Consider the following 13,812-nt stretch of genomic DNA (forward strand, 5'->3'; position numbering starts at 1 on the left):
TAAGTGGGAACTACGATTGCTCTGACTTTCTCAACATCCCTTTGAGAATACGTAGGCACAAGGTCGATCCTTGGCGAGCAAAACAAAACAAAAAAACCATTCAAACCTTAGCACCCGTAGACCCCGAGCTACAGATGCTCTGATTCCCTCTAAGGGATATGTATGCAGAGGATCGCGATGATCTTTGCGAGCATAATCAAACAAACACCTTAGGTCCCACCTATTTCACAAGAACCTCCACCACAACAAGAATGGAATAAACAAAACAAAGAAACCTATAGAGTACTATAGATACGTTGGGTGCTAATACCTTCCCTTCGTATAACCAACCCTCTTACCCGGAATCTCTCCCCCACTTTAAGGTTATTGCAGCTTTTTTCCTTTTCCTCTTTTGGAAACAATAAAAAGTTTGGTCTGTACAAAAGAAAAATCATTTTTTTGAGCACTCGAGCCCAAAGAAGGCATCAGGTGTCTCATCCAGAAAAAAAGGAACAAACGATTTTTCGCCCGCGACAATATCGATCTCAAGGACTGCGTGATATTATAGAGTTAGTAGGAATTCAATTAAACAAAAAGCCTTGGGGGTTTTGGTTTTTATGATTACGAATTAAATTGCAAATAAACTTAAAAAGGTTGATTTAGCCAAATATGAGTAACATGCCAGGGTAGGTGTGTGCATTAACATGTAACAATTCTGAACCCTTGTTTCATTAACAAAATTCAACTTATCAATTATCGGTTCTTAAGGGTATTTGCTCCTAAGTCCTTAGTGGGCAAACCTTTGAACATTGAAATCCTAATCCCAAAGTCCTTCGAAATTAGTGATCAAATCAAGTATTATTATAATCAAGAACAATCCAGTTACTATAAGGTATCCCTAGTCCTAGGTGATATCTACTATAGTATAATGGTATAAAAACCCTAACAATGGAGGTCAATCCTAATTGTCAGTCATAAATCAATCCAGTTGGTCCGACGAGGAAAGCATTAAAAACCTTATACCATTAAATTGAACATGAAAGAGAAATATGTTATTGAAATTCGGAATTCAAAATCATCACAAATGTTAATCAGGGACACCCCCCTAGCATTGGGGGGTTTAGCTACTCATATTGTTCAAAAGAAATTCAAAAGTATCAAAGTTAAACATTACAGATAATTGGGGAATTTGTGATCTTCAATTGCTCTTGCTCATGAAGGATCTCTCTTCTCCAATAATCTCATACGTTGCTCTGCTTTAGATTCAATTCCTTTGGTTGTGTAAAAGATACCCTTCTCTACTCCATCCTTCACTATATAATGCAAACCCTTCTTTTTAAGTCGGAAAGTACCAAAACGCCCTTCTGGATCACTTTTTGAGTGAAAATCATAAAAACAAGAAAATCTGCGTAACAAGCCAACACGGGTCGTATTTGGCAACACGGGTGCCCGTGTTGGTCCTCTGGATTCCTTAAAAACAAACTTGCGCTCAGCAGCAGCAACACGGGTCGTGTTAGGCAACACGGTTGCCCGTGTTGCACCACTGTTTTTCCACTTTTTCTACTTCCATGCATGCCCAGCAACACGGGTCGTGTTACTCAACACGGGCGCCCATGTTGCACCACTGATTTCATTCTTTCTTCTTTATCTTGCTCTTTACCTCCGACATTTCTTGCACTGGATCGCGTGAAGAATCTCCTAGATCTGAAATACCATTAAACAACCAAACCAACGCATAAAATGGGAAAATAAACTCGAAAACTAACAAACGGATAAAACTTGCAAAAACAAACAAAATTACTTAAACAGCTTAAAAAGACTATACTATGACATTAAGCAGTGCAAAATACCTGGATTATCATCAGGAAAGTGACAAAGACATAGTGAGAATCGTGACCGATCAATAACATATCAAACCACTACACCATTTCACACTTGATTATATGTTTTACAAAATGATTTGATTATATGTCTTACACAATGATTTGGCAACCCATTCCCCGACCCCTCTTTCCAAACCTACCCATTTTGATCCTCAGCTCTAAAAATCCGAAATCAGATCTGGAAAATCAGCTTGCAACAACAACCACAAACTAAAAAACCCAGTAACATTTCAAACTCTAATGCGAAAATCAAAAGATGAAACATGAAGCATCTGCAGCGGCGGCAGCGGTGATAACTTAGATGTGGAAATTTTGGTGGTGGTATTGAACAAAAAGAAAAATAACTGGGGTCAGAAAGGTTGAAGAAGTTTCTTTTTCAGCGACATTGTTTGGCTTTTTCACTCCGTTCATGTAAGGTTGAAGAATAATTGGGGTCAGAAAGGTTGAAGAAGTTTCGTCCAACACAACATATCCAAAGACATATGTGGTCATGCCAGTGACTCTAAAATTGAAAATGTTTGTGACTTCATATTCTTCTTTGGCTTCTCATTTTCGATGTCATCATCTTGGCTTCTCATATCCTGTTTACCTCGCCGCCGTCCTTGAATATCTCGCCGCCGAGGTATTTCCTCCTTCATACATCTCTTTCACATTCAAATTTCATATTGATATCGCCAGATCTAGGTTTTTCTCAATTTAGGTTAACGATTCACGAATTTTCTAATTGATTGAAATTTGGGGCTTAATTTGTGTGTATTTGTGATTAGGTTCTTGAAATGGCTGGAAACGCTGCAAGGGACAACAAGAAGACTAGAATTGTGCCGAGACATATTCAATTGGCTGTTAGGAACGATGAGGAATTGAGCAACCTTCTTGGTGATGTTACCATTGCTAACGGTGGTGTTATGCCCAATATCCACAACCTTTTGCTCCCAAAGAAAGTTGGTGGTTCCTCCAAGGGTGTTGGTGCTGATGAAGAGTGATTCATTGATGGAACTTAAGTTTTGAAGAACCGTTTTGATTTTAAGTTATTCATATGTATCTGATCTGGTTTGGAATAAAGAACATATCTTGAACATGTTACCATTGGATGTTTATTTGCCAAGTGTCTTACATCCAAGATCATAAATGGAATAAATTAATGGTTCTTTATTCATGTAATATCCACATCAGCATAAAACAATGCCACCTAGAATTTTTTTTGACTTTGACTAACGGAACCAAACGGAAGAACTAACGTGGACCTTTTTGAACAATTAAAGGACCACTTTGACACTTTTTAAAGATAAGGGACCAGAATGGACCTTGGGTATAGTTAAGGGACCAAAAAGGGTATTTTTCCAAGTTAAAACGAATATCTCATTGGTTATGCAACTCTATTCCAAGCATGCTTCCGCAACTTTAAAGCATATCCAGAAGATGAGATACTAAGAGAAAGAAAATAATTTTGAGAAAGGGAATTTTAATTTGACAAAGAACACAATTCAATCCCCCCTTTCTTGTGTTTTTCTCCACCTTCAATTGGTATCAGAGCATGGCTCTATTATTGATCTCAAGATCAAACACTTAACCGTATAGAGAGATCCAGAAGGAGAAAAATCACACTGAGTAGAAAATCAACGTCATATTCCTACACTCAATATAATCAGAAAATTTCAAGGGGAAGATCTCAATACTATAAGAATATTCTACATATCTAAAGGAGTGTTGTGGATCAACATCAAATCTTAAGGAGGCTCAAGACATCAGAAAGAAGGAAATATGCTTAATTGAAGACATTCAAAATCAAAGCCAAAACAAGTGTAGCTGACTCAATCCAGAATGGTTAAAACCAACTAGTCAGATCAACCAAGAATGAAGACACGATAGAACAAGAACTGGAGCAAAAACATTCATAACTTTTATTTAAGAAGACTCTCTCTCAGAAAGACATGAAGAAAGATTATCTTCAATACAGTTAGATCTTTCTAAAACCTCTCTTTTATAATTCTGCTGACCTAGAAATAAAAATATATATAAATCTCTTTTGCATGCGTAGTATTAGCTGTCATCTACTCTACTGGTTGTCACATTCTCTATACATATACTATATCTCAGAATTAATATTTAGGCAAAACCAGATAAAAGAAAAGAAAGTAAACTATCTATTGCTAGAAATTCTTGAACTCTGAAAGGAAAAACAATAAACTTTTGAGGTTTTAGAAGAAAAAAATACTTGCTAAGAAACACATCTGAACTCCGGGTTCAGAAGATCATAGGTCAGAAGATCCATTTTAGTGTGGTGTCACACTATTTCCAAGATGGTTAACACGTGGTAAGTCTATGAAACATCGCACTTGCAAGGTATGGTGATGAAACTCTAGGGAACTGTTCCAATAAATCCAATAGTCTCGTCCCTTCTCATGTTTGTCAAGTCCATTAAATGTTTACCATGATTATTTTTTATTTATTCTTTTCTTTTGTTTAACTGACTGGATATTCTCTATAAATAATATGTAAAACCGTCCATCCTTTCTTTCCCTCCCTCGTCTTTTCAAAACCCTATACGCTTCTTTGTCTCTCTCAACTATCTCAACCGCTCATTAACGACGTCCGCATCATCATCCTATCAAAACCACCCTCTACCCAAAGGTTATATTGAACCACAAAGGATAATGCTACTTCCTGTGGATGAAATAAAAGTTATATGCGAGTACATGGTTGACCTGTCTAACATAAAAAAAATGGGATTGATTTGCTGCCAGCAGTTAGGTTTCAAGGTTGGGAAAGTTTCTTTGACAGATTAATCGGACCAGTCTTCCCTCTTCTTGTCAAAGAATTTTGGATTCATGCAGTTACTACACCCAAGGCAATTCTATCAATGGTTATGGGCAAGCAAATTGTTATTACAGAAAACCTAATTGGAAAATTACTCGGTCTTAAAGGAGAAGGAGTCGTTGGAGTTACTGACGGAAGACCAGATATGGAAGAAGTTTATACTGAAATCTTTAAAGATGGGAACCTTCCCCAAAATTCAAAAAGTTGAAGGAATATTACCAAGTTTGGGCAAAAATCTTCCTAGGATGTATCTTCCATCGGAAATCAACAAGCTCCTCAGATTATGTTAATACCGATCAACAATTTCTACTTTACTGTCTAGGTAAAGACATCAAAATTGATTTATCATAAATTCTCTTCAAACATTTGTGGGCTCATGTCAACGAGTCCATAGAAAATCGGAAGGTTAAGGTTCATAGAAACTGGATTCCTCTTTCAAGATTGATTTCAGACATTCTGACTGAAAATGGCCTAGTTGCTCACTTAGCATAAACAAACCTGGTGGAAGAATTAGAACCAATATGTGGAAAAACTCTAAGTGGAAAGAACCTTAAGAAAATGAAGATCATCAATGAGATTGTCCTTCCACCCACTTCCTATACAGAAAACTTCATTAATCAAAGGAGAGTCCAAGTCAATGACTTCCCTCTGTTCAATATTGGAGATACTCCAGATATCATTCTTCACTTCATCGAACTAAACAAGCAGGCAGGCATACCAACTGATCCAGCCTGGTTTCAGGACATAAATGATCCTATTCCAGAAGTTCAGAAGAAGAAGAAGAAATCTAAGAAAAGAAAGGTGGCAGAAGAAGAAACCTCTACTAAAACTTCCAAAGATCAGAAGAGAAAGAAGAAAAATCGCTCAAGTAATCCTTCTACTTCCATCTCTGCTATTAATTCCGATAATGTTGAAACATATGTCTTACTTGAGCCTCAAACCATTGAATCCTCTGTCCACCAATCCTCCAAATCTCTTGTTATCCCAACGTTAGAAACCAATCCCACAAGTCCTCTAGAAAATCAAAACATAGTACACCTGTTGTCAGACATTGACAATTTTGTTTCAAAATCAACTGAATCATCCAAACAAACAGAAACCATTGTTGTCACCCAAAAACAAGAAACTCAGACCCTCGCTCCTTTAACCATTTCCAGTACTCTAGAAAACCCAAAAGAAACAGATATTCAAACTTCCAATAAAAAAGAATCCTCACCCATACAATCTGTTGAAACCCAAACAAAAATCAATTCACCAGAAATCCAGCAAGAAAATTCTGTCACACCAACAAATCTAAACCCACCTGAAATTTCACCTCCAAAAGAAAAAGAAAATCCACCACCAAAAGAAATTGTATCTACAGCCTTTTTTGAACCAGAAGCTTCACCATTTTCAGGAAATGATCCACCATTCTGTGTTGAAAATGTCTGTTCAGAATCATCTGAAATCAGACCTCAACCTATAAGCCAAATTGCAAAACCTTATGAGTGGTATAAAGGATAATGGAACATTCTTAGGATTACCAGCCCCTTAGCAACAATATTACCCAATGTTCCGACATATAACACCCTTGCTGAATCAATCACACAAACACCACCACATTTAACTAAAACCGTTTCACCACACTCATTCCCAAAAGATTTTGTCAGCGCATTCTCACCAAAAGTACAAATCATCTCAGTCTCGCCTTTACCACAAAATTCACCAGTTCACACATCAAACTCGCCCCCAATAGTCTTAGAAGTTTCAACTCCAGAATCTCAGCCAACCGAAATCAATGAACCTCAAACTGAACAAACTACTGAACTGGAACCAGAACAGTCTGCTGAACCAGAAACAAAACAACCATAACAAGAGCAATCCCCTAACCAACAACAAGAACAAACCATCGAACCTGAACCTGAACTAACATATGAACCAGAACTAGAACCTTCCCATGAACCTCATCATCCTGAACCCCTCCCAACAGATATTGACATATTATTCAAGAATTTTGAAATAGATATGAAAGGATGGATTGCAAGATTAAAAGCTAACTGTGCCACAAATGGAAGTCCAGTGGCCTCAGAAGCCCTTTGGGATGCATTCAGAAGGAGATTCAACTCTGAGTCTCTTAAACTCAAAGAAGTATGCCGCACTCATGCTAATGAGAAATTTTCTGAATATCTGAATGCTGTCATCACTCCTGTGATGGATCTCTGGGTGCTAAAACCTCCACTAGTTATCAGCAACACTCCCTGTTCTACATCTTCTAAGCATATGGATATTGATGATAATCAAACAAATTCCTTTGCCTTGATAAAGTAAATTCCAATTGAAGTGCCTGAAGAGATTTGTGAAGGAAGAATATCAACCTGGAAAGTTAATGCAAATCAGTTATCTCCTAATGTTCTCATGGTCTCTTCTGTGCTTGCAAGTGTTGCTAGTGATAAATCTGATAAGATGCTTGAAACGCTAAATGAACTCAAGAAGGAAAATGCAGAAGTCAGAAAACGACTAGCCAGACAGGATGCAACCAACAGGGAATTCAAATCCTGAATGACGAGGCAAGAGGAGTCTAAGAATGAAATAAAAAATCTTCTGCTATCTCTTGTCCCTAAGCAACCTTATATTAGGTTTCTGTTTGAATAGTCCTAGTTTTGTGTATATTAATACTTTGCTTATTGTGTGGTTTGTCTTGATCACTGTTTTATGAACATCTGTGTGTGTTTCGTTTTTATGCTACTTGATTATTGTTTGCAATCAATTACAACATTTAAAAATCTTATAAGTTACCATATAGGTGAAATATTAGAAAGTGTGAAGTTAGAGAAACTTGAAAATTGACAGGATATTCCTAGACAAGTAGTATCTGCTTTGAAAGTGTGCAGGAAAATCCAAATCTTAAAAACTTCTAGCAGAAGAGTACATGCACAGCTACATCTATCAATCTTCTGAAGAAACAAACTTAAGTACTTATTTCAGGGGGAGCCATAAATCATAAATTAATTCATAGGGTTATCTAATTCAGGGGGAGAAAATTATTCCTAAGTCTGACTAATCTCATCCAACCCTCTTAAAAGCTTTTTGATTATGACAAAAAGGGGGAGAAAGAATAATAGGTTTTGATGAATAAGTTATTGAAAAATAAGTTGCTTGATTGAACATATAAAAGGGGATGAAATACATTTGCTTAATTATTATCACCTCATAAAATTGTTCCATCAAAATACATGGTTTTTGTCATCATCAAAAAGGGGGAGATTGTTAGAACAAGATTGAGAATCTATGTTCAGAATTTGGTTTTGATGATAACAAGCATATATTTTGTGGGTAACAATTTTATTACTAATGATTTCCTTGAAGTATGCAAATATTATGTTAAAAGCCGTATACAACATTCACAATAACAGTATCAGAAAATAATACATGAGTTTTCGGAAGAAGATAATCAGAAGTTCTAAAGGTGCACGTAGAAAACAGATAAAAGCAACAAACAACAAAGTCACATGAGAACCTTGAAAGAAGATACAACTTCAGTCTACAAAACAAATAAAAAACAGCATTCAAAATCAAGGGAAAAAGTCGTTAAAAACATAATCATTAGCCAAACAACTACAACATTTCAATGGAACAACTCCCGAGGTTGATTGAAGAAAGCAACCCACATGCAATTTGTTGGAGAAAACAAAAGTAAGAAAGCAACACGTAAGCATTTAACGTGCTCTCCGAAGATCAAGATAACGGATACAATCTAAAGGGGTACAAACAGAAGAAAGATCTACCATGGAATGTGCGGCTCAGAAAGATGTAGTGCTCAAAACTGAAAAATCACTAAAGTGATTAAAAGCTTAAACAGAAGCAATATGAAACACCATCCTTGAATAAGAACTGTTGTTCTTAATCCGCCTGAAGAAAAGAATAGAAGATCAGAACAAGAAGCATCCTTGAATAAGAATTGTTGTTCTTAATCCACTTGAAGAGAAGAATAGAAGATCAAAACAAGAAGCATCCTTGAATAAGAATTGTTGTTCTTAATCCGCTTGAAGAGAAGAATAGAAGATCAAAACAAGAAGCATTCTTGAATAAGAACTATCGTTCTTAATCCGCTTGAAGAGAAGAATAGAAGATCAAAACAATAAACATCCTTGAATAAAAACTGTTGTTCTTAATCCGCCTGAAGAGAAGAATAGAAGATCAAAACAAAAAGCAACTCTACACAGATACTATGTTCATAATCTGCTCTTAAAGAAGAATTAAAGATGAAGATCAACTTGAAGAAACTCTCAATAACTGAAGCTAGTGTTCTTACTCTGCATACTCATACCAAGTCAGGATCTCACCAGAAGATGCAAACAAGAAGACTCCAACGATTATTCACTAAAAAAATGATTACTTGTCATTGTATCATATAGTTTATACTTAGAATATCTGCTTATTATGAAGCACTGTATTGAAACCAATTTAATTTGGTGATGATGCCTTGAGCGACCGAGAAAAGGTCAGAAGTTTGAGAAGACAATGATGGTGGTCATTGTGGAAATTCTCATGGAGACCAAGTGAAGGTCAGAAGTCCAGGAGTCAATGGATGTTATATATGTGGATCAGATCACTGAACAGTCCATTGCAGTTAGTCACGAGCAGTTGGCTTGTGTAGGGTTACTAGATTGATGAACGTTATATCTCGCTGAGATCACTGAACGGTTGAGTCATCTAGGGGTTAGTCACTTGTGGGTAGCCTGTGCAGGGTTAGTCACAGCAGTTGACTGTGCAGGTTGTTAGTCACGATGGATGATCGTGCAGGTGTAATCAAGTTTGATTATAGTGGATTAAGTCCTCTGTTGAGGTAAGTCACCTAAGGAAGGTGGACTGGAGGTAGCCTTATTCAGAAGGTGAACCAGGATAAAAATGAATGTGTCTTTTACTTTCTGTATAATTCATTTAACTTAGAACATTCATGCAAAATGTCTTTAGAACTGTACTGAAACAAGTCAGAAGTTCTGATGATATAAAGAAGTTAAAATGAATATCTCATTGGTTATGCAACTCCATGCCAAGCATGCTTCCATAAATTTAAAGCATATCCAGAAGATGAGATGCTAAGAGAAAGAAAAGAATTTGGAGAAAGGGAATTTTAATTTGACAAAGAACACAATTCAATTCCCCCTTTCTTGTGTTTTTCTCCACCTTCAATTGGTATCAGAGCATGGCTCTGTTATTGATCTCAAGATCACACACTTAACCGTATAGAGAGATCCAGAAGGAGAAAAACCACACTGAGTAGAAAATCAACGTCATATTCCTATACTCAGTATAATCAGAAGATGTCAAGGCGAATATCTCAATACTCTGAGAATATTCTACATATCTAAAGGAGTTTTATGGATCAACATCAAATCTTAAGGTGGCTCAAGACATCAGAAAGAAGGAAATATGCTTAATTGAAGACATTCAAAATCAAAGCCAAAACAAGTGTAGCTGACTCAATCCAGAATGGTTAAAACCAACTAGTCAGATCAACCAAGAATGGAGACACGACAAAACAAGAACTGGAGCAGAAACATTCAGAACTTTTATTTGTGAAGACCGATGAGATTCACAAAAGATGGGTGAACTTATATCTAGCAGTCTATTAGTATTTGAAATGTGCTTTGGTGCTCCGGTCTGAGGACACGGGTATTTGCAAACACTCAGACACTTAAGTCGCTGTTAATCGAAAGTGACAAGATATTTAAGGTTAGAAAAATGAGTATTTATTTGACCTTTTAATGTGGAGTGTTAGTATTTTTGGATCCTAGAACCTTCTAGGATTTGTAAAAAGGGAAAAAATGTTAAAAGACCACCAGTTGTAGGTCATGCTCCAATGATTTGCTTGGGTCAGATGCCCCCCTAATAAAGCAAGTTCATCTTAAGTTACGCGGTGCTGAAACCGTCTTTTAGATTGCAACTCTAAAAAAGATGATGTCATTGTGATGACATCATCATCTTGTGATGGCGACATTGAACCATCTATAAACTCCTTTCACACAATCGTACTCGTATTCAGTGGACTATTTATTATGTAGGATCACAATCAGTTAGACCATGAGACCAACTATAACAAGGTTCATTAAATAATTGATGTATCTAGTCTATATATAGACCAAATACATCACATTTTCAAAGAACCTAAACACAAAACTTTATTTATAATAATGACAAAAAGAAACATTAGTTTTATCATTTAAATCAAGAAATTTCTTTTTTTCAAATTTCCTACAATTTAAATGATTTCTTTATGAGACCGAGCAAATATACAATTTATATTTGATGTGAATGTATCAATAAATATAACACTTTTGCAATAGTACCATGTCAAACTTAATCTCATATGTGTAAATTTAACAAACATTAAAATATATTAAGAAGACTCTAACAATTTCCTTAACCAACATTCCCTCATTATAAAAACACACCACCTATCGATCACAAAACACACACCATTCTTTCTTCGCATTTCTCTCCATTCATTCTTTCATTCATCGCAAATGGCTCTCGAGATCGCTGTTAAGGCCGCCGTTGGTGCTCCGACTGTTCTCGGAGACTGTACGCTTCTCTCGCTTTCTCTCTGTCTCTCGTTTTTGGTTACTTGTTCTCATTTTTCAATTTCTTTTGATTGCAGGTCCATTTTCACAAAGAGCACTGTTAACTTTGGAAGAGAAGAAGGTCCCATACAATATTCACCTAATTGATGTCTCTAACAAACCTGCATGGTACTATAAAATCAACTATGATTATGGCTTTTTTCTTCTTTTTCTGTGTTGTTTGTGTGTATTTTTGTTGAAATTTGTGGGTAATTTGTTGATTTGTTGTTAGGTTTTTGGAAGTGAATCCAGGAGGGAAGGTTCCAGTGGTTAAGTTTGATGGAAAATGGGTTCCTGATTCTGATGTTATTGTGGGGATTCTTGAAGAGAAATACCCTGAACCACCACTTGTTACTCCTCCTCAATTTTCATCAGTGTATGGCCCTTCAACTTGACTCTCTCTATTTTTGTCCTTTTAGGGTTTACTTTTTGTTTTGACACCGTTTTTTTTTTTTCATTCTGTTGCTGTCACTGTTGTTTGTTGCTCTAATTTTGTTCAAAAATGCTTCATGGTCATGGACCCTTAATTTTTTTCTACACCTGCACCAACATTCAACTTGACCCTCTCTATTTTTGTCCTTTTAGTGTTTACTCTTTTGACACCGTTTCTTTTCATTGTGTTGCTATCACCTATGCATGGACTAAGGCCGTGGCCATCTCAATTTTTTGGAGGCCCTGTGTAGACTAGTCATGGTTTAATTGAAAAAATAATTAGAGGCCCTATTTAGCCTCATTCTAACAGTGGCAAAGATGTACGAGGCTCTATTTAATTGCGGTTTAACTGTAAAAAATTTGAGGCCCTGCGCAGTATCCTGCCTTGCACGCCCTCAAAAACCCTCAAAGACGGCCCTGACATGGACACCGGAAACACACTTACATGTTGATATTGAAAATAATTTTAAAATTTGAATAAATTGAACATAATTTCAATTTTTTCAGAGGTGTTGGTGCTATTCAGGCTGTCACTGTTTTTTGGGGTCCAATTTTCCTAAAAAAAGCTTCATGGACCCTTAATTTTTCTACACCTGCACCAACTTGAAAATCTCATGCAAATCTATGGTTAATTTAATTGAGGTGATGGTTAATTTAGATCATGTATAAAATTGTGAAATTATGGTAAATTATGTAGTTGAGATAATTACAATTTTGACCTTGAATTGGATTAATTGTCTACTCAACTGAATTAACCATATTTTTCTGATGTTATTTGTTGGAGAAAATGGGTGGTTGAAAATTATTACTGATATTTATCTTCATGTGAATGTTACTTACTGCATTGATGTTGATGTTGATGTTGATGTTGGTTATGATCTTTTATGATTGTTCTTCTTTTGTGAAGTGGGGGATGTGAGTGGAAAACAGTCAAATTAATACAAAGAACTATTTGGATTGATTTATTTGAGCTTATTTACTTGCTTAAACACTTGTAAAACTCTTTAGGAGAGCTTATGGAAACAATTTATGATCTGTTCATAAAGAACATTCAGCTTATTTCTATAAAATCTCTTGGATAGATTAAGTGCTTAATTAAGTTGTTTAATCAAACAAAGCTATATTGTGATGGAAAAAGCATACTCAACTTAAGCTGTGTTCTGATTATTTATATATTATTTGAATTGAAAAAGTTTTTCTTCATTGCTTCTGAATTTGGCTGTACTCCATGTTCATAATTGCAGTGGATCAAACATATTTGGGACTTTTGTGAGCTTTTTGAAGAGCAAGGATTCAAATGATGGAACAGAGCAAGCTTTGCTTGCTGAACTGAATGCTTTGGAGGAACATCTTAAGGCCAATGTATATCTATGTGAATTTATAATCAACAATCTTAGTTTTCAAGTTTTTTTTTACCCTATGGTAACAGCTAATTAGCCATACTAACATGTTGGAGCTATGTATGGTAACTCAGGGTCCATATGTTGCTGGTGAGAAGGTCTCTGCTGTTGATTTGAGTTTGGCACCAAAACTTTACCATCTAACGGTTGCTCTTGGCCACTTCAAGAAATGGACTATTCCAGAGAGTTTGACTAATGTTAACAACTACGTCAAGGTAAGCCATTGTTTTATGTAAAGAATGTAATGTTTTCGGTACTATCTTATACGTTGCCAATCCATTGAACGTCTGTGAAAACCGGGCGTTATGAGAATTTTTTCCACATAATGAGGCACAAACTGTATATGATTCGGTTGGTTGATAGATAAATAATGTTATATTGCAGCTGCTCTTCGCCCGTGAATCATTTAAGAAAACCAAGGCTGAAGAGAAATATGTCATCGCCGGATGGGAACCAAAGGTCAATCCATGAAGTAGCTCGAAACTATGAGTTTAATGAACAACACCAGACATGCACTATGATATGAAGTTTGTTAAGAAATAAGAATAGTATGTTGTAATTTATCATTTTAAACGGTTGAAGTAGTATGTTGTTCTCTTCTATAATAAATGCGTGGTTTGTTCACGTGTGTTTTGTCGATCCATGGCAGGTATTTTTCCGTCAATCAGGAACATCGTGTATTAACATGATGTTCCTGAA

General features: G+C 36.0%; 1 protein-coding gene across 1 annotated transcript; it reads left to right on the forward strand.

The window, feature by feature from the left end:
• The first annotated feature begins 11,087 nt into the window (after positions 1 to 11,087).
• Positions 11,088 to 13,737, forward strand: LOC131649076 (glutathione S-transferase DHAR1, mitochondrial-like). Its single transcript, XM_058918821.1, has 6 exons — positions 11,088 to 11,243; positions 11,320 to 11,410; positions 11,514 to 11,657; positions 12,958 to 13,075; positions 13,188 to 13,328; positions 13,498 to 13,737. Exons 1-6 carry the CDS (start codon positions 11,186 to 11,188, stop codon positions 13,582 to 13,584), a joined length of 639 nt encoding a protein of 212 aa, XP_058774804.1. The 5' UTR covers positions 11,088 to 11,185; the 3' UTR covers positions 13,585 to 13,737.
• Positions 13,738 to 13,812: the final 75 nt, after the last annotated feature.

This window comes from Vicia villosa, linkage group LG2 (assembly GCF_029867415.1).
Source record: "Vicia villosa cultivar HV-30 ecotype Madison, WI linkage group LG2, Vvil1.0, whole genome shotgun sequence".
In the NCBI taxonomy this organism is placed as follows: domain Eukaryota; kingdom Viridiplantae; phylum Streptophyta; class Magnoliopsida; order Fabales; family Fabaceae; genus Vicia; species Vicia villosa.